Raw genomic sequence first — 22,383 nt, 5'->3', positions numbered from 1 at the left:
AATATTAAGTGATACCCTGCCACATAATGGTGAAAAAAAGGGAAAGAAAAATTTTCAAAACAGCCTAACTCAAATACCACATTACCGATGCTTTATACATGTAGTACTAAACAACTGTAAAAAGTAAAAAAAATTATTTATCTGTTATCAAGTTATCATCTGGAAACTTCATGGATCAGGTATAAAGATCAGTATTACCCGGCTCCATCAAAAATAGTTTCAGCCTTTCCTCTTTCTCCATTCTGCATATCCAAGAAATTAATTACAGCATTATTTCCCTCTTCATCTAATGTCCTCCACAAACCCTCTCTGTCTTCAAATTCCCACTGTAGGACTTTCTCTCTAGCTGATATGTAAAGCATGATCAATGTTTTAAAGCTTATTCACATAATGTATCAACAATGTAAATATATCATTCATCTTTTGAAAAGATAAATCAAATAGATTTTAAAGAACATGTTTAAATGTCTAGCAAGTTATAAAAAAAAAAAACATAAAAAAAAACATAAAATAGAAATGATAAATAATAAGGGTACTTTTATATTATATATATAAGAATATGTGACATTCTTGTATGGTAGGTACTGCTAAAAACTTGCCTGAGAAATTTTTGTTCTTAAAATATTTACCTCAGTTTAAAGACTTTGATATGTTTAATTTTGACACGTTTCATTATCTCACCAAAAATATATGTATAAATAAAATCCATTTAATACATTTTACTTTTATACCTTTCAGCTTTTTCTCTTTGTCTTTTTCATCTGTGTATCTGTAAAGTAAAAAAAAACCTTAAAAAACGGAACTTAAAATATGGCAAAGAAAGATAAAATAAGTACTATCTTTAAAAAGATAGCTGACACAGTAAAAATTTGTTCTTTTTACTTACAATTTTCTACATTTCTTTCAAGGAAACTACACATGGCATGCAATTTCAATTTTCAATAGTTTTTTTCAAATGCAACTAAGATATCAGTATTTGGCCAGGTGACTTGCATTTCCATGGAAGTGCATCTTTAAGGTCAAAGGGTAAAAGCAAAACTATACTGACTGCGTTGGAAAAAGTGCACAGCTTGATACCACAGATGTAAATTCATGAACAGTTGTGACTAAGTATTGACATTCAAATTTAATACAGCTCTGAACTTAGATTGAGAATAAATGTTTGACATGATTCTGACACAAGTGACAGAGGTCAAAGAACGAACAGTAAGACATAGAAGAAATATGGTAAGCAATTTATATTAAGTTGAAGAACATGCATATTTTGGCTTTAATCCCCTTAAAGGTAAGGGCTGAAACCCTTAAAATCCATCAAAACCTTCCTCTCATGGTATCAAACCTAAAAGTACAATTTCATATAGATTGATACTCTTTTAAGCAAATAGTTGCCAAAATATCAGAATAAAGAGCTTTGCCAGGTGCAGCATGATATGACTGCAGTGTTCATACCCTGAACAGTTGGGGAAAGTGTGGACATGATATTAGTTTTTGACACACTTTAGCATAGGGCTTACAGTATATTGTGGACACAACAATTGGTTTGGACACAATATGACATAATTTTTGAAAATCAATTAAAAATGTTCAAAATGGGACCAAAAATTAAAAAGATGATTTTTTGCCCTTTTGACCCCTTTTTACTCAAAAATGGTAAAAGATATCTGAAATCTGATTGAAAAATCACAAGTAAGTAAAACCAAATGCTCTAAAAAGCCTGAATCACTCACCTATCTTGATAAGCAACATTCCATTTTTGTAAAACCAGGCATGTTTTTTTCTTTGATAAACATTCCTAACTCTCATACCAAAGGAACAATCATATTAATATTGATTAAATTTTGTCCAGTAGTTTCTGAGGAGAAAATTTTTATAAGCAATAACATTAAAAATAGCAATAAAACGTGGAAAAGGGCAATAACTGACTACTGTCTGACGCTTATATTCTATTTTTAGTAACGGTGGCCATGGTTTTCAACTGATCAAAAGATCCCTATATCAGATCTATGCACAGAAAATCCTAAGAAACATTCATACCAAGTTTATTTTTAATTAGTCACATAGTGTCAGAGAAGACGAGTTTTGAAAAATTGTAAACAATGATGACATCGGTCACATGTGATGACAAATTGATCTAAAAAGTTGATATTTTGGCTTGGCCCGATTTTCTACCCATTTATTTTCAAAACAGAATTTCAAAAGGAACAGATTGACATATGTCAACAATAAGCTTTTTCTATCAATTCTAATGATAACACCTATTTACCCCCTTTTAGCCCCTTATTTCCAAAAGGAATAGGACAAAAACCTCTTAAAACTATAGTGCTCTCTGCCATGTTCCTAGGAACAATATGTTAAAATTTAAAAAAGATCAGAGATGTTTTTTTTTTAAGTTTCTGTAAATAAACTAAAGGTAATCAATGCCAAGAACACTGACAACAGTTTGATACTATTATATAACTGACATTTTTTTGTAGTTGTAAAATAACAAAAACAAAAAATTCAAGGTCATACTTCAAGGTCATAGGTCTTCAACCCTGGAACACAGAAAAGTCTTAAGGTTGTCTACCTACAAATATATCAAAACTAAAAGCCTATATGACAACTAAGAAAGAGCCCAGATGTTACCAAAGAATGGAATGATAGTCAGATGAACAGACACAATATTTTGTGGTAATAAATGTACCAGCACTGCTTCCATCAATAAATACATACTTATGTTACAAACCTATGGTGAGTCTAAAACAGGAGACAGCAGCAGAAATAACTAGAAAAACTGTGAGCAATACTCACTAACCTGATACCCACAAGTCCGACATTTAATAACATGCACTATTGAATCAAAATCTAAAATATGAGGTACACAATGGGGACTTTTAATAAAGATTATTGAAAGTTTCATTCAATTCAATTCAGTGGTATAGGAGGAGTAACAGATAAGAGATGGGTCCCCCATGTCCCCATATGCACAAATGACTAGTCAATGTATTGATATGTGAAACCCCCAAATTGATTCAGATCAAAATCTAAAATAAGAGGTACACAATGGGAACATGTAATTAAGATTCTGTGAAAGTTTAATTTAATTCCATTCAGTGGTATAGGAAGAGTAATGGAAAAGAGATTAATTCCCCCTGTGTAACGGAAGGAAGGAAGTATGGACGGATGGAAAGATGGATACCCCCATGACTATATACGCTCCACTTTGGAAGCAAGGGGTATAATAAAACTAAATGAGCATTTGAAAAAACTTCACTTTCATGTGTACTTTCTCGGGTTGTTGTCTTTTTTTGAACTTTTTATACCACATTCTTTAATTTTCTTAGCATGCAAAGGTAAATGACTTACTCTATGATTTCTGTTTCAGCAATAACTTCTAAATCATAGCAATCATCAGCACCAAACCTGTATCTAGCACTCTTACCGCTGGGCCATTTTACCTGCAAATAATTAACTTCAATAATAAGATATGGTGTACTTGTCAAATATAGCTTCCTTCGTAATGGAATGCAATTCTAGTGGAAAGGGTATGGATTTATGCCCAATAATATAGATCATGAACTTACCAAGCTATATGTATGCTTGCTAATATGACTTTTGTATTACTTTAGATGAATATGATTTTAGAGACAAGCTTTGACCTACATTGGTCACATTAAGCCTCATCATTTGTTCAGATACAATATAAATTCCTCCCTCCTTATACTGCAATTTTACCCTCAATCATATCTCTTTGAGGCAATCAGAACAGTGTTTATTACAATATCTTCAAACTTGATTTTCTTATACACTAATTTACTGACTTACTGTGACCATCTTTCCAGCATGTTTCCTGACCACTATACCAACTTTATTACGTCCGCCATCTTCGTCTCCCCTCTCCCAGTGTACACCTGATAAATCCCAGATACAAATTCACTCATTTTTGTTGGTCAAAATTGTAATTTTTCACATTTTTTTTCTAACACATCATTCAAAAAGTTTTTTAACAACTAATTTGTATTAATTCATTTACTTCTAATAATCTTACTGGTTCAATTTTCAATCTGAATATTATTTTAGGATCACTGTGTACAGACACAGTTTATAAACTTTAACTATTCTGCAATTCAATTTGGGAAAATTTTAAATTTCCTTTCATTTAAACATACAGAACCAATTTTTATTTACCTCTTCTGACACGACATCCGGTACCAATATCACCAGGGATACTTATATTAATCTTTCTATACTCATATATAATTTCCACTTCATGGTTTTCTATTTCATATTTATAGAAATATATCTTTGGTTGTGGTACCTCCTCATCCCATTTTACAACTACAGTGTCTGGCAAAGAATTTGTAAAATTTGTTAAAGAACTAGAAAATGTATAAATATTAACTTTAAGACAAAAACTTAGTTCTATACAGAAAAAGAAAATATTCACAAACCCCACCACAAAAGTTTTATTCCCAGTGTTAAGATTAACTAGAAATATTGTGTGCAAGCTCACAAAGAGAATACCCCCACCTCAAATGAAATTAAATATACATGTATAATCAGTAATTCAACTATCTCCCTTTGGAGTCGTGGAGTCCTTCAACAGTTATCATAATCCTTTATGCACATCTGCATTTGATGCCCACTCTTCCTTATGTCATAAAAATTTCATGAACTGCTTTGGATGAGTTGCAGTTGTAAGGTATTGACACCTAAATCCCTCAAGTCAGATTATCTCCATTTAGAGTGCTCCACCAGTAACAATATTCCTTCATGCACATCTACATGATACCCAACCTTCCTATAAAATTTCATCACAATCCCTTGAGCAGTTTAGGAGGAGTTGTGCTTACAACAAATGTGGACAGACAGGGTGATTCCTCTATACCCACCCCCAAACTTTGTTTGTGGAGGGTATAAAAAAGTACATGGAAACCTATATTTGTGTTTTCAACTACTCCACCTACTTCTACGACAATGAGCAACAACTGTTCCTTTATAATACTGTTTATGTCGGTCTTTGAACTTGTCACCAGGCTTTACACGTGTGCCAATTGGTGGGATGCGAGGGAAAAGTTCCTTGGTATATAGTTCTACTCTGTGGTCATCATCATACTCCGGTAGTGGTTCTCTCTCAAACAACTCCTCAGGGACTGTAAACTTATATCTGTCCCTCAAAAGTAAACTGATTTCAGCCTATTAATTATGAGATTAATAAATCAATAATGTGAAGAATTCTTTTAACACATTCTCTAATAGTAAGCAAGTGGCAGGTGAAAAAAATATGATATATGATAGATATAATGTCTTGCTAAGGCTCCTGCATTGTTCTAAATAGATAAAAAATGCCATGTATGTCTTATAAATTCATCATTCCATATTAAAAATAATTCTGCTCAGTAAAAGATCAGCAAAGGTTGATATAAAGATCACTTTGACTACAGTTTTTTTTTTCAAATTAAATGGCCAGTGAAATTATCAAGAGTGTACTCAGTATATATATATGTAATACAAAGTGTACTCACTATAACTGTGCTAGACAAAGTGTACTTACTACATCAGTGCTAACAAAATGTACTAACTATATGTGTGCTATATAAAGTAATAAATACAGATGCTAGACAAAGTGTACTCACTATACCTGTGCTTGACAAAGTTTACTCACTAAATCTGCACTAATAAAATGTACTAACTATATATGAGCTAGATACAGATGCTAGACAAAGTGCACTCACTATATCTAGACAATGGGTACTAACTTAATCTGTGCCTGACAAAGTATACTCACTATATCTAGGCTATAAGAAGTGTACTCATTATATATGTGCTAGATAATGTATACTTACTATATCTGTCTTGTCAAAATAGTCAAAGTCAGTTGTATGTTTCTGAATCACTTCTTTTATTTTTCCTCTGTTCTGGGGATCTCTTAAATCTCCTAGCATCTTCCCAATAATATGCTATAAAGACATTGATTTATGTATAATACTATTTAAAACTTAAAATGTGCAGCAAATAAAAGGAATATTTAAAAACAAACTTTTTAACAAACTATTACTTAACTGTATGCATTTTTTTCTCTGATAACAATGTTAACATCATATATTAATAAAGCTGTTACAAACACAGGAACCTTAATTTCTTACCTGATACAGATAATATCTTCCTACATGTTTTCCCCACAGAGCTTTGCCAATCTGTCCTTTACCTTTCTTTATAAATCTTTCCAGAAATTCCTTTGATACAGTAAATTTAATAAATAGCATTTGAACTATTTTTTTTTCTGTAAAATTATAAATCTGTATAACAAGCCACTTAATCCATTTAGGAACTGGTCCAGAGACAGATTATAGAGACCCTGGGCTTTGAACCAATAAAATAGGCCCTCAACAGATTTATAAGGCACAAAACAGATTACAGACAGAAAGAAAACATTATGTTTTGTGTAATGATGAGTTAATAATTGTTCTTACAACATCTTATGCCTATAAAAAAAATATACCGGTTCAGAATCCATTCCTACTTCTACTGCTGAGAGAATCATCTTCTCACGGAGTAGATATGGCATAAACTTTAATATTCTGTCTTGTATCTGTAAAATAACAAGAGAGTGTCAATGAAATACCCTGACATTAGGTGGCACATGCCATAACAAGTTAAGAAGGTGTGCATAGAAGACCCAGACATTACATGGCAGAAGACTCTGACATTACATGGCACATGCCATTACAAGTTAAGAGGGTGTCCAAAGAAGACTCAGACATTAGATGGCACGTCATAACAAGTTAAGTGGGTGTGCATGGAAAACTTGGATGTTACGTCGCACATGCCATTACAAGTTAAGAGGAAGTCCATAGAAGACTCAGACATTAGGTGGCACATGCCATTACAAGTTAAAATGGTATCCACAGAAGACCCAGACAGTGGGTGGCATATGCCAAATTTTGTCTTCAAAACATTTTCTAACATTTGAAGTCACAAACCCATGTTTTCAAATAAAAAAAAAAATAAAAATAAAAAAAATGGATGTCACAATGTTTTGTAGTCAACTGAAAAGATAAGAATAAAATAAGTCACTACAAAATTTAAAATAAAGGGAAATAACTCTCGGATCAGTTAATTTTGTTGATGATTTGTTAGGGATTATGAGGTATTCACTTGATACAGAAAATCCCTGTTCTTTCTATCATCACAATGAGTTAAACATTACATTAATTGGAACACAAAATCTGGTGGGATAAAATGTTACATGTTACAAACTCAATACACTGAATGATACAGAGATCTGTAATCAAGCTGTTTTGATGATTGTTGAATATGAAGAAATAGGCAATACTTACTCTCTCTAGGTCAGCCTCATTCTCGCTGTTACTAAGGACATGCATATCATCTGTTACATTTCCATCAGAAACCCACACGATCCTAACACCATGTGTTTTCTCATTAATAACACACTTCTTTGCTGTATAAATGTCATATAAACACATAAATAAAGTTATTTGCACAAACTCATTTCTGAAAGAAAAACACTCACTAAATTTACCCTATTTCCAGTGGATTTAAGAACTATGAATCATCGACAAAACTCTTGGCTTTTATTAAACTGATACAGAGACACACAATTTCATCACTGGAAAATATTCAAGTTCATTTTTGTACTTCTGTTAATATCTGTGTTGAATGAACAACAATTCTTTGTCAGCAAAGGGTACATAACTCAATAATACTTACATTTTTTATGAAGATAGCAGTACAAGCCTATCAAAGAACTCCATAAATTTGTCCTGCCACCACACTTGTCTATTTTATCTGTATTAAGATAAAAAAAAAACATTTAAATCATTATATTGATAAAATGCTTCAAAGAAGTCAGTTTGGGCAGCTGGGGCAAGTAAGGGCACAACATTTCAGCCCAACACAGTTCAAAAGTAGAACTGTAATAAAAGGTTTGACACAGCATACTTTGCATGTGATGACCAACCCAATATCCATATTTTGAATACAGTGAGGAACTGCACATGTCAAATAATGACTTTACTTTAATTTTTACTAAAATTGAATGAAAGTTAATTTTTTTGACACATTGGACCAATTTAACATTGATACATTGTATTATGTTATGGTCATATTCAAATAACTCTAAAAAAAATTTAAAACTAGAACTATTTCTGAGTGACATTTCTACGACTTCGATAAATCCTCCTGAAATATCGTTTGGTAAAAACTCACCTAAACTTTCTCTGAGTAAGGAGTAGTCATTAGTGAATTCATGTAATACACCATTACATGATCCTAGTTCAAACAAACAGATCATTTCCTCCAGATTGTGTTCTGTAGCTGTCTCTACTTCTGTGAAACAAGTGACACATTATACGGCAAGCCAAAGTGGACAGAAATCAATATTTTGTAATAATAGAAAATGAATTTCTAATATTACAAAATCATTTTTTTAATATTAGAAAAGATTTTTCAATATTAGAAATTCAATTTGTAATATTAAAAATTCATTTTCTAATATTACAAATTCCTGATTTAATAATATCATAAAACATTACACATTTGGTAATATTACAAATATAATTTGTAATATTAGAAAATAAGTCACATTTTTTAATATTACAAAGTGATTTTCTAATATTAAAAAATCGTAACTGAATACGACAAATCTGTTTTCTTATATTAGAAAATCAATATCTTATATTAAAAAATCGTTTTTAATGTTAGAAATTCATTTGAATTTTTAATATAAAAAAAGTGTTTTGTGATATTAGAAATCTAATTTGTAATATTAGAAAATAAGTTTGTATAATTAAAAAAAATCATTTTTTAACATTAGAAAACACTTATTTTCTAATATTACAAATTCCTCATTTAGTAATATTACATCCTCCCATGGTAATATTATAAAATATCAAACATTTTGTAATGTTAGAAAATGAATTTGTAATATTCGAAAATCAGTCACATTTTTTAATATTACAAAATAATTTTCTAATATTAAAAAATCGTCATTGAATATGACAAATCTATTTTCTAATATTAGAAAATCAATTTTTTAATATTCAAAAATAGTTTTTTAATATTAGAAATTCAATTGAATTTTTAATATTAAAAAAGTTTCTTGTGATATAAGAAATCCAATTTGTAATATTAGAAAATGAATTTGTAATACTAAAAAATCATTTTTTAATATTAGAAAATGCTCATTTTTGTCCACTTTGGCTTGCCATATTTACATATTTTACTGTAAATGTTACCCTGGTCTACATTTTTCACTTTTAGATTTGTTTTAGAGATTAAGTTTTATATGGTGTGTTGGGATAGAAGAGTACAGCCATGAAACAACTTTCTTCATTGTGAAGGTGTATATCCACAATAACCTAAAGGATTGAATGTCTCATGTTATTCCTATTTCTATATTTGTCCTAATGCAGATAACTTTGCTTTTCACTTAATTCAACACCTCTAAAATATTTAAAAAATGGTCAAAAGAAAGATTATTTTTCCACATATTGGTGAATATAATAAATCAGCATCAAAAATAGTTACTGGAATTGTCCAGTCATTTGTTGGGTAGAAAGTTCAAGTGTGCAAATGGGTGTAAATGTGTATAGTCCAGATTAAGAGTGAGTACTTCACCAATCAGTTATTGATGTACACATAGTCCAGTCACTATCATAACTTTAACTTACTAATAACTGTAATAGAAGTTTAGAGGCCGTCTTCATTGCATTTTTTCTGATTATCAAATAACACTATAACAAAGTTGGAAAAGATAGCACTTTTAGAAAATGAATTTTTAAATATTACAAAATAATTTTTCTAATATTCGCAAAGATTTTTTAATATTAGAAATTCATTTTGTAATATTACCAATTGAATTTGTAATGTTAGAAATTGAATTTGTAATATTAGAAAATGAATTTGTACTATTAGAAAATCACTTTGCAATATTGCAAAATCAGTCACATTTTTTAATATTACAAAATGATTTTCTAAACTTAAAAAATCGTAACTGAATACCACAAATCCATTTTCTAATATTAGAAAAAAAAATTTCTAATATTAAAAAATAGTTTTTTAATATTTAAAATTCAATTGAATTTAAAATTAAAAAGTGTTTCGAGATATAAGAAATCTAATTTGTAGTATTAGAAAATGGATTTGTAATATTAAAAAATCATTTTTTAATATTAGAAAATGCTCAATTTTGTCCACTTTGGGTTGCCACACAATACTGTTAAGACCCGGTTTGCACTAATGTATGGTATTTGTACTGCATGACGGACTGGGGAGTCATAGTCATACCCGTGAATTTGGGTCATGGTGTATTCCGGGAAATTAGTTGTCATCTGACCACCTTCATTCATTAAATTCATTAAATATTAATGGCGAACCGTGATCTAATGATCCGATGTGTGTTTACAATGGAATCTGAATAAATATAAACAACCAGTATTTATTTTCGTTTTTTTTTCACCTAGGATAGAAGAAAAAAACATCTTTGGCTTTATTTTTTTTGTCTGAAAGACAGTCGACAGGCCTTTTAATTTCCAACCTCTTACATTGTAGTAGTAGTAGTAGTAGTAGTAGTATATATATATATAGCCCCGTGCAGGTCCGCGTGTTAAAAGAATAGGCCTGCGGCAGCGCTAAGCTTGTCGTAAAAGGCGACTAAATAGTGCTCAGAATCTTAGCCGGGGGCTAGGGCGCTCTCCCCACAGAGCAACTGGGATGTGTGCCCCAGGTGGTGGAATGGGGTACCCCTGGCGTGTTACATGCTGGGGTTTTCAGGCTATAATACGGAAAACCTAACCGCAAACCATAGTGGTGCACCGTGTTGGGAAAGATGCCACGTTCCTCGCAAGTTAAAGAACCCTACTGTGGTATTCTCCCGGAGTAGGAACCATACGGCTCCGCCACAGGAGGCAAATTTGTCCGACCCTACCCACCTCTCCCTATTTCCAGTGGCAATAAAAAATTTTCGACCCCATTGTCCTTGTGTCCCATCCCTTTTTCATTTCATCATCATTTCATGTTCATTTTATCATCAATTTCATGTTCATCGTCTGAATATAGCTGAAAATATATATATAAAGGTTTGGCTTTAGGTTTTTGTAAAATATTTTTTTCAGTGGAAAAATGCTCATAAAGCAGTCCAGGAGGTAGGTAGATTCTTCAAATTGGATTTTATATATAGCACACATTGAATGTGGTCTATATTTCTTCACATTTTGCTGTGCTGAAGGAAAAACTTGGGGTCCAAGGTTAAATAGGACATTCCTTTTACACATCTTTTAGGAGTTTACGTTCCATACACGTACGCGAATATCATATATATGAACTTTTCGACGTTTGTTCCAAAACTCTTTACATGATTTTTAATCAATTTAACCATTTTTTGTTTATGCTGCTCTCACACTATGGCGAATGTCACTGCGAATTTTGGCGCTCGCGGAAATTCGTTAGAAATAATAAGATTGGGTTTTTAAAATATTGAAAATCATCAATGCTTAAGATCGTTTACAACTGTCTTACGAATCTTTACGAGTGTTTTGCGAGTTAAACGAATTCCATACGAACCTTATGATTTTTTTTTTGCAATAATATACAAGAATTTCTTACAATTATCTTCTGAATGATACAGATGCCTTTTACGATCCTTATGAATGCTTGCTATAATCGTTGCGAGTCTAACGAATTCTTGCAGTTAGGAAAAAAAACGAATAAAAACGCATGCGTAGCGATTTTTTAACAATTCTTCTCGAATACCTTTATCTTGAATTAATTTTTGAACTAAACTGCAGTGAAGCAAACACCTAAACATTTGATTTAATTGAAAAAGCTATTTAAGATCGCTTCAGGATAAAAAAAAAGGTGGAAAAAAGCTGGAAGGGGTCGAGGCAGAGGAAAATCGGACAGAATTACATGTAGTCCTACCAAAAATGACTAACTGAAAAAAAAAACATGAACAGAAAAGCAATAAAACCCAAACGGAAATAATAAATTCCTATAATTCCGGTCATAGACCTAACAATTCTATCACACCAGTTGCTACACCGCCGAAAAAGAAAACAACCTCGTAAACACATAAGGAATGTATTACAATCAATGGCTTGTCAACAATACGATTGGCTTAAGAATGCATATGAATTATTTACAATTGGATTGTGAATTTCAATTCCTTGCGAATTATGGGAGCATGTTTCTAATATTCGTTAAAACTCACGAACGACCACGAATACTTAAGAGTGAGTACGAATGTCTAGCGATAGCTTTACGATCATTGCGAGTGAGCGGCGAACGGCATTCTTATGTCAGTCGCAAGAATATTCGGCATAGTGCGAGAGCAGTACATGTATTATGACGTTTGTACATGTTCATAAAAATACAATTTTAGTCACCTTCATACTGCATTGTAATTTTGTTTCATAAGAAATTCGAATGTTTTCTGTTGTGTACATGACTGTAAGTGGGAAATTTTTTCCATTATGCAGTTTCATTCGCTTTTGCTACAGAACTGTTTAACTAGGACTAATGTAAAAACAAAGGCCTTATATATGTAAATTCTTAGCAAATCACACGCTACTTGTGTGGTCCCAAGGAAGTGTAATTGACAGGCTTTCTAGGGAATTGATAAATGGAGCATGTCCAAACCCGAATCTGTTTGCTTATATATATATGTGTGTGTGTGTGTGTGTGTGTGTTTAATATAAGAGTGTCACCGCAAAAAATGAGGTCGTACGTGTATATTGGTATGGTACTGACAGCGGCGTCCACGTCGTCGTCGTCCATATTCACTTGGTTTTCGTGCGATGATTTTATAGTTATGGTCGATCGATATGAACTTTTGATATGATTTTCTGTTAATGTAAAAAATAAGTTAGAGTCCAGAATTAGCGCAACAACTTTTACCAAACGAAGCCACATAAAGTGAAATGGCCAATCCTTAACATGGCATAGCAAGTTCAACACATCCATGCAAGTACACCTTCAAGAAGGAGTAATCAAGGGAACCAAGGTTATACTGGTAGCAGCATAGGTGTTATCACTGCTAGTATTTTCTACGTCTACCTCTGATAATGAACATTGGAAGTAAAACGTTTTGCAGACAAAAACAATGTTGTTTTGGGCTTTGTCTGCTGGTACGACAACATACTTTTCATGTATAGTAGACAATGTTTTTGCTACATCGGGGTCTTTGAAAACTGATATAGCTTTGGCACTCATTGACCTACTTAAAACTTTCATTCGTTTCAAAATTAACTGAATTAACGGCCTTTAACCACTCTGACTGAGAATCAATGTCTTTTTGTTCTCGTTTTATCCATTTTCTTGCATAGTCCTCGACGGCATCCATTAAAGTTATACTTCCAATTTATGGAGCGTGGTTCACGGTACTTGGGATCTAAATAAAGGATATTACGCAGAGGTTCGTTTTCGATGATGGTCAAATCTCCCGTAACGAAATGAGAAATGAGGAATTATAATATGTATATGACTTGTGTTATGGTAATGGCAAGCCAATGTGGAATTTATTCCCCATTTATTGATATCAGTGGATATTTAGTAACATAATTATGATTCAATTATTGATAAAAATAAATGGAGGAGTTTTCTAGACAATGCAAACACATTCAAGACAAAACATATATATATATATATATATATATATATATATGTTCAAATTTGCTCTTTGGGCTATATCAGTCTGCGTCCATACTTGCTCCTTGGGTAATACCAGTCTGTGTCCACACTTGTTTGTTCAAAATATATCATAATTATTTCATTTTGTTTCTTTAATTTCTGTATTAGACTATCTTATTTTCAAAGGACAGTCATAAGTCATAACTCCTTACATCCAAGAATAACCCAATCATAGCTAAATATATGATAGATATTTGACTAAATTTGAAGGTGGACTCCGGTGTTGCCTGCTTCTGGCAAGATATCTGATGTTATGCTCTTTGTCTGTCAAGTCTGGTGAAAGAAGAAGAGCACCTATGATATTCAAAGGCCATCATAATCAGGCGCAGATCCAAGGACTGGCGTACTGGGCGTACGCCTCCCCTAAATCGGTAAGAAAAAAAATTTTCACCACAAGTTTCACCTCATAATATGTTTTGCCTTGCTTTGCTTGGCATTTAATTCAATTAAAGCCCCCCTCCCCCCAACAAACTCAAATCCTGGATCCGCCCCTGATAATAACCAATATGGACTATGATTAGTCACAGACCCTCATCATAACCAATATGGACTATGATAGTCACAGACCCTCATCATAACCAAAATAGACTATGATAGTCATAGACCCTCATCTTAACCAATATAGACTATAATAGTCACAGACCCTCGTCATTACCAATATGGACTATGATTAGTCACAGACTTTCATCATAACCAATATGGACTTTGACAGTCAGAGACTTTCATTATAGCCAATATAGACTCTCCATTTTATTCACGTTAAAGTCACTATTGCAGAACTTGCAAAATTATGTCTTTCATCTATGGGCAACATTAATGAACAACAACAGTTTTTCTGTAAGTCGCCAACCTAGAAAGTATTTGAGGAACTGAAATAATGGTTGCTAGAAAGCATACGAGCGTTGAAACACTTTGGCCATTTAAATGCTATTGCAAAGAAAAAGGAAAGCTGACAAATTTTGAAAATTTAAAAGAAAAGATGACGAATAACTCATTGCTGTCCATTTAAGGGAAAAACAAACAAACAAACATCAATGTAGATGTGAGTTGAAGATGAATATGTTTGTGTCAATTTGTATGTTTTTTCTATACAAGCAACTGTAAACAAAATTTGCAAGTGACTGTGCCCTATAACGATTTTCAGTTCTTAGAGTACTATCATAAAATTTAATTGATATCTAGGGTAAACATGACATTCTAAATTCAATGGGGGCTTCAGATTTTGTCAGAAAGTCCCCATTTTTTTCGCCAGAATTGGCAAAATGTCAACATTGTTGGATTTCAATGAAAACTGATTTCTAAGAAAAACATTACATTCCAAATTCAATGGCATCTTCAGAATTTGACTGAACCCGACCATTTGCCGGTTTTGGCGACTGTTGTGTTTTGCTTGCAAACACAGTACCACTTGTTATACATGTATATGTAGCAGACATTGACCTATTTTTATCCACTGCAATTTACTTAAAGGGTGACTTACCATCCAGGAAGTCATGAACAAACTTTCTAACTTCATACATTCCTCCTGGTCCAATACTATAGGAGGTATCCAGCAGTAATACTGTATATAATCCTTTTGGTAACTGTTCATTCTTCTTATTGTCCACTTCACATAAAATAAGAAAGAGTCAAAACCTTAAAAATGGTAAAAATATAACAATCAAATCTAGAAAGTTTTCTATCATAAGATATAGAATAAATATAACTTTGATCTTTGGTTAGGATCAAGGAGAAAATCCTAATACCGGTAGTTTAAATGTAGTCTACTTATTTTAACAAGACACTGCACAGTAGACATAAAGATTGAGTAATTGATAATAAATTTATATTTGAATCATATTTGAATTTTTATTCACAAAATAACTGCCTTTTGACTTACCCATAGCCATTCTGTACATAAACTCTTTCAGGGTCTGGTCAATCAAAACAAATCCAAGTGATCTTAGATACTGCTTGTGATCATTGAACTTAATCTGATCACACGGTACCATTACTGGTTCATATCCCTCTATCAAATGGGGGTACAACACTGAAAACACCAACAAGAACTTCTATACATTTAAGCTATTACATTCCTCTTCTGTCTTTCGATCTACCAGTATATCAGTTATATTTTACTTAGCAGTACATGTACAACAAAACTTTCATAACTAAGTCCTGAATAAACTTGAAAGCTGTCTAAACATACATCCTCAGTAAATTCCCTTCATGTCCAATTCAATATATTTTGAACCTTGTGTGAAATTTTAAAGAGATCGGTACACTTATATATCAGTTTTATTTCCAAGGTAGTATATATACCTTTTGTGGTATGGAACCTTATCGTAAAATCTTTACCACACGAAAACCAAGAGCCTACAGACAAAGACACATACAAAAATATATTTTACAGTACCATAATATTTTACAACCACCATATGATAAAAAGGCTCGCCAAGCGCAGCATAATAAAACCGCAGTGGTCGAACCCTGAACAGTTCAGGCAAGTTTGGACACAATATTAGTTTTTGACACACTTTATCATAGGGCTTTACAATTCATTATAAACACAACAACTGGTTTGGACAATATATTGCACAAAATTTGAGTTAAAAAAATTCAAAATCAAACCAAAGACAAGGAAGTTAATTTTTTGGGCTGTGGTCCCTTGGACCCATAATAACTCCAAAACCATAAGAGATTAATAGGTTCTTAAACGAGGCTCTATTGGATATCTGGGATTTCTTCCATGAGTGTGAGAAGTTCCGTCTTTTTACGAGTGGTTAGCAGTATTCCGTTATATAGTAATTAATTCTTAGGTTTTTATATAATATGGATGTATTTACATACATTGTCATACAAAGAAGCGGACCTGCGTTGGATTAATTTATTCATTGACCCTCAACCAGAATTTTCCGGTGATAAACGGACTTACGATTCCTGGATAGCGACATTCATGTCATGTGTGGATCAAGCGCCAGCGACAACATAATACAAATTGTTACAATTGCAGGCGAAGCGTTGAATGTGATTGAAAATCTTGGATATTCCGAGATGGCAAACGAAGCAGCAAAAGAGCAACTCCGGCGAAAATATGGCGGGAAAATGCGTCAGATTGCGCGGCATTTGGTACAACTTATAAATTTCGATCGATAAGATCTGAAAATGTTAATGACATGGAACGATTTGCAGATCGTTGAAAAACGGGGGTCGAACTGATGAGCTTGCAAATGAATCGCTAAATAACAAACTGCAACTGAAATTGCCAGAAGCTAATCTTACGCAATATCATACGTGGATATTCGAGAAATGTAAAATTAAATCAGTTGAGTCACTTCGTGAAGGAATTATTCAAGAAGCTTAATTCCAATCTATCGCCGCAAAAAAAAACGTTCGTGGATTGGAAAGCTGTGATTTCAGGAGAAATAAAACTAGTGCAAAAAGAACATTCTTTAGTACTGCAAGATCGGACAGATAGCAGCTGAACTTTCGAAAACGAATACGTAAAGTCTGTAGTGAAAATCATGGTGTCTGGATGTTCGAAAAAGGTGGTTAATTTCAAAAGAGAAGAGATTGTGTTATCGGTGCCTGGGTGATGCTAATTTCGGACAGAAGCGCCCAATGAGTAGAAAATGTTAAATTGACGGATATCAAGAACTACACGATAGTATGCTACACAAGCGTAGAATTAGCGATTTCACAGTGTTCATGTTGGACATTCCGAAAATAGCAGTTAGAGTGGAAACATTAATTCAGAGTCTGTCATTAGTACACCAGAACAGTCCGTAAGTGGGGAAAACAGAACGATGATCGCATAAGACCGAAAAGAGGTAAATCAAATGACATTAAGAACTGTACCTGTAATATTGCGACTGAAAGTGAATGCTTTACTTGGTGATGCAAGTAAAAAAAAACGTACATTGATTCGAATGTAGCAGCAGAGATGGGGCTTCAAGATCATGTACAAACTGTGACAGTAAATGTGTTAAATGATGAAGAGAAAACTTCAAAAATTATGCCTGTTGAATACGAGCTTGAAAGTTTAAATGGTTTCATTTACAACTGACAAAGTGACAGGAGATATGCAGCCAATCGATTGGGCAAAACACAGTGAGAAATGGAGACATTTAAAAGGAATCAAGTTTACAAATCCATTGGATTGGACTACTCGGGCTTGCATTATTCGTATCGAGATATTCGATGAAGGCAAGGCGAGCCTATGACAAGGTTGAATCTGCTAGGGTGGACATGTATCGGCAATCCGGAAAATGGTCAAAGTGAAACACACTCCAATCGTACTATTTCGTTGGTATCGCATTGAGGTGAAATTGATGCAATACTTCAGAGATTTTGGGACATTGAAAGTGTGAAGCCTCTTGAAAATAGTTTGAATATTTCGAGTGAAGATTTGAAATATACAAAGAGGAATTTTCTTAGCAAAATTGCAATGTTATTTGATTCGTTGAGCTTTATTGCGTCTTTCACAATTAGAGGTAAAATGTTACTTCAAGTTATGTGGATATGTGGATATGAATGGGATGATTCTAGAAGTGGAATTTATGTGCAAAGCAAAGTCATGGTTTAGTGAATTTGAATATTTGAAAAGAATCAAAGTTCCTAGATGTTTACAAGTAATTGATATATTAATGACATAGCTGATAATCTCATCAGTTTTACCTGACTTTTTGCGGATGACACATTGCTATCATACTCCGCACTATCGTATTCTACAATCGAGGATGTAATGAACTTAGACTTAGAGAATATAACAACGTGGTCTGAAAAATGGTTAATAAACTTTAATTCCCAGAAAACAAAGGCTTTAATCATTGCTAAATGCAACATTACGGAAGGCTTTGATTTATTATTTCAAGACCAACCCATTGAAAATGTTTTGTCTCATAATCACGCAGGTATAACGTTTGATTCGAACGGGAAATTTTCAACCCATTTAGACAATATTATGCAATCTGCTGGCAAAAAAATATCCGTTCTTACAAAACTTAAATATGTTCTTTGTAGAAAATAGTCAGCTAAAATTTATCTAACTTTCATTCGTCCAGTCATGGAATACGCTCAGAAGTCTGGGACGGGTGTGGTCTTGATGTTTTTTTAAAACAATTTAGAAAAATTGCATCTTGAAGTTAAAGCGTATTGTAACAGGATTACCTTTTTTGCCAGAAAGGAATCGATTTATTATGAAACTGCTTGGGAGTTATTGGAAGATCGAAGAAGATTCAAACGTCTTAACATATTTTGCTCTATTCATAATCAATTGTGTCCACAATACTTAAACGATCTTATGCCCCCACTTAATAACCATATTTCGTCGTATAATTCACGCAACAGTGCGGATTATACCATACCCCACTTCAGATTAACTAGTACCGAAAGGGTCATTTTTCTATTCAACAGTAAGAGACTAGAATCAGCTAAATTTAGAGACAAGAAATGCAAGAAACATACGTATTTTCAAAAGAATCATTAAAGGACAACGGGAAAAACCCTGAGTACTTCAGTTTTGGTGAAAGGAAAGTTAATGTTATACACACCAGGCTAAGACATATGTGCAGTTCCTTAAATGCTATTTATATCGTATAAATGTAATGCCAACCCCTTCTTGTAGTTGTGGACATCCTTTGGGAGATTGCATCCACTGTTTTATGGAATGTATGGAATGCAATTTGTATAATGAACATAGATATTCCCTGTTGGCACAATTAGGCGGTTTTAACGTGACAATAGAATTTCTGTTAACTGGTGAGGAAAGCCTCACATACGATGAAAAAACGGATATTTTTGTTTGTGTGTCTAATTATTATTTCTCACGTTACTCCCACCCCGCCCTTTTGCCAGACCCCCCTTTTGTTCCGTATCCTTTTTTTAGTTTCATATCGTTCATGTTAATATGCATTACTTTTTCCTTTTCTATTGTTATTTTTAGTTATATCTAATTGCCGTCATTATGCATTCTTTGTAATCATTGTTTGTATGGGAGAGCCCTCCATAATGTTGTTATAACTTGAGTCCAATCCCCTTGCTAGTATTCTTGAGCAAATAAATATGTTTACATTAAACCTATGAATTATTTCTGGTCGTGACAGTATGAGAATGAATGTTATGAGTGTCGAAGAAAAAATGGCTAAAGCTGGACAGCAATTGATGGCTCCATTGCCAGACATTCGATTTAAAACTCTGTTAAAAGTGTTCGCAAGAATAGCAGTTGATTATGCTGGACATTTTACTACTGTGCAAGTCAGAGGAAAATGACAAGAAAAACGTAGTTTGTGTCTTTTTACTTGCTTAACTTCAAGGGCCGTTCATCTTGACTAGATACTAATTCGTTTCGAAACGCATTTTATCTTATGGAGAATCATACAGGACTTCCTACTGAGGTGCTATCCGATAAATGAACAAACTTTGTGGGGCAGATCGTGAGCTCCGGGAATTAGTTTCGAAGTTGGACGAGGACGAAATAAATGATCCGGTATGTAATCATGGGATTATTTGGCATTTTACGCCCCCACCCCCCTCAAACCCCCAACACTGGCCTCTCCATATTTCTGTGGAATTCACGAGACTTTGATAAAATTAGTTAAACGAGCTATTTATGCAATACTCGGAAATGATGAGGAACGTTTAACTTCATTTACTGGTGCTGAGTCTTTCTTGAACTCTAGACCGCTAATCGAAAAGACGATGTACCGCTAACTCCGAATCATGGACAAGTAGGCGGGCAATTTGGTCCACATTCGGTTGATGAAACGGACTATAAGTCTATACCCCAAAGAAAAGATGGCGTAGAGTTCAAGAACTTGTTCGACATTTTTGGAATCGTAGGTTGCGTGAGTTGTTACCAGTGCCGAAGAAACGATCGAAATGGACAACAACATTCAAAGACTTAAAAGTTGACGATACTGTACTCGTAATGAATCAAAACGTTTCGAGAGGACATTGGCCGTTAGTTAGAATAATAGAGGTGTTTCCTGGAAAAGATGGACATGCGAGAATTGCGAAAGTGAGATTAGGGGAAAATATTTTAGTTAAGCCGTTATCTAAGTTACATCGTTTAGAACTCGATGATTACTATGGACTTATCGAATGACTGAGTGTCGTATAAACGATAGTTAAATGATTTTCAATTATTTTGAATTTGTTGGTTTTAAAAAAATTATTTAATATTCATATGTGCTTTGTTATGTTTTTGCCAGATTCAATCAAGAGAAATGAAGAGAAAACTACTTTTCATTATTTCCAATTGAATATTGTCTCTCAAATAACATTTGTTTTTTTTTTAACTTTAATTTAAAAAAAAAGTCAGATTCAATGTTAATTTGTTTACTGATAACACTTGCAGCAATTCAGTTCAGAGATTTTATTACTTTAAGGGCAATTAATTGAAGCGAGATAATTAGTGAATAGTGATGGTCAGTTTAGAGTGTATTGGATGGAATTGTAAAATTGTTATCGAAGTACGTAGACGCAAGTTCGTTTTGGCCCGACAGAATTGTTGGTAAAGTGAATATCGGCACATCGTATAGACCCTTTTGTGCTAACTGCAGGATAGTCGATGAGCATGCGTAGAGCATGCTCAATATACACTTCCGCGAGGAAAATTCTTTTGTTCTACCCAAGCCCTACCTCGCGGAAGTGCACATTGAGCATGCTCACCAACTTACCACAAAAGGGTCTATTGTAATCGTATTCGAAAATCGTCATTGAATTACTATGTAAAATGTGGATTTATATTTTATTCAATACAAGTAGAAAATTTTTATTTCTATAATGAAACACCTCTGGGTAACATAGTAAACAAGACAACTTTGACATTGCGTGTTGCGATTGGTTATTTTACCCATGACAGACATGGTCACGTGAACCTGTCTATCATGGGCTGTCTGTCATAGCTATAGAAAAACAAAGGAAACGGAGGAAATCATAACAGATTGATAAATGCAGGCAGGAATTTTTATAAGATATATTGAAATTGAAAAAAAAAATAAAAAGTCATTTTTTCAAAGTGTGGCCCATTTGACCCCGTATAACTCGAAAACCGTAAGAGATCATATCTGAAATCTGATTGAATGGGCTGGTAGGATTTTCATAAGGAATTCTTTAAAAAAAAAATTGAAATAATACAAAAAATAAAGAGAAGAGCCTGATTCGCTCACTTGGCAAATCATACCCTATTAACTAATGAAGTAAAGGTATCATGCTATGTTACCATGTTTGACAAAAATGCTGAAAAAAGCACATATTGATGAATGCTGTAAGTTCAACTGAGTACCTAAGGCACTGTAAAATGTTGGAAATGCCTTCAAAGTGTTTTTAGAAAATTTGGGCAGGGGTTCCCCATGCGGATCTGAGGGGCATTAGCCCAGTATACATTTGCTGAAAAAAAGAACATAAAATTAAGTTAAACCATGGCTATACAACATTTTCAGCATCACCATGAAACTCAGGAGACCATAATTACAATATCCTTAAAATCAAAGCAAATATAAAAATAGCGGGTAAATGGCCTCCAAGAACAAACTTTTGTCATCACCATTAAACTTCGAACACAATGTTTCCTAAGGAATCCAAAAATCATTGGAAACCGAGCAACTGGTGAAAATGGTTGTAAAATGGCAGCCTAAAATAATTTCAATACTGCCAGTGAACTCAGAATATCATGTTTATCTTAAAAGTTGCTTTCATCTTCATTATTCCTCTATA

General features: G+C 33.3%; 1 protein-coding gene across 6 annotated transcripts in view; it reads right to left on the bottom strand.

The window, feature by feature from the left end:
* The window catches only part of LOC148623025 (uncharacterized), a 52,689-nt gene that overhangs the window by 7,922 nt on the left and 22,384 nt on the right, over window positions 1-22,383 (bottom strand). For all 6 annotated transcript variants that reach the window (XM_088573483.1, XM_088573481.1, XM_088573482.1 and 3 more), the window contains 14 exons: window positions 15,566-15,715; window positions 15,167-15,292; window positions 8,209-8,328; window positions 7,711-7,788; window positions 7,320-7,441; window positions 6,482-6,571; window positions 6,126-6,215; window positions 5,826-5,939; window positions 4,947-5,175; window positions 4,168-4,326; window positions 3,805-3,890; window positions 3,346-3,437; window positions 732-769; window positions 199-346 (listed from right to left, as the gene is read on the bottom strand). In XM_088573483.1, coding sequence (XP_088429609.1) covers window positions 199-346; window positions 732-769; window positions 3,346-3,437; window positions 3,805-3,890; window positions 4,168-4,326; window positions 4,947-5,175; window positions 5,826-5,939; window positions 6,126-6,215; window positions 6,482-6,571; window positions 7,320-7,441; window positions 7,711-7,788; window positions 8,209-8,328; window positions 15,167-15,292; window positions 15,566-15,715 — 1,642 coding nt within the window. The remainder of the gene's footprint in view (window positions 1-198; window positions 347-731; window positions 770-3,345; window positions 3,438-3,804; window positions 3,891-4,167; window positions 4,327-4,946; window positions 5,176-5,825; window positions 5,940-6,125; window positions 6,216-6,481; window positions 6,572-7,319; window positions 7,442-7,710; window positions 7,789-8,208; window positions 8,329-15,166; window positions 15,293-15,565; window positions 15,716-22,383) is intronic.

Source organism: Perna viridis, chromosome 3, assembly GCF_037379345.1.
Source record: "Perna viridis isolate PV_CMFRI_1.1 ecotype Kerala chromosome 3, ASM3737934v1, whole genome shotgun sequence".
In the NCBI taxonomy this organism is placed as follows: Eukaryota; Metazoa; Mollusca; class Bivalvia; order Mytilida; family Mytilidae; genus Perna; species Perna viridis.
This window is presented reverse-complemented; position numbering and strand designations above follow the sequence as displayed.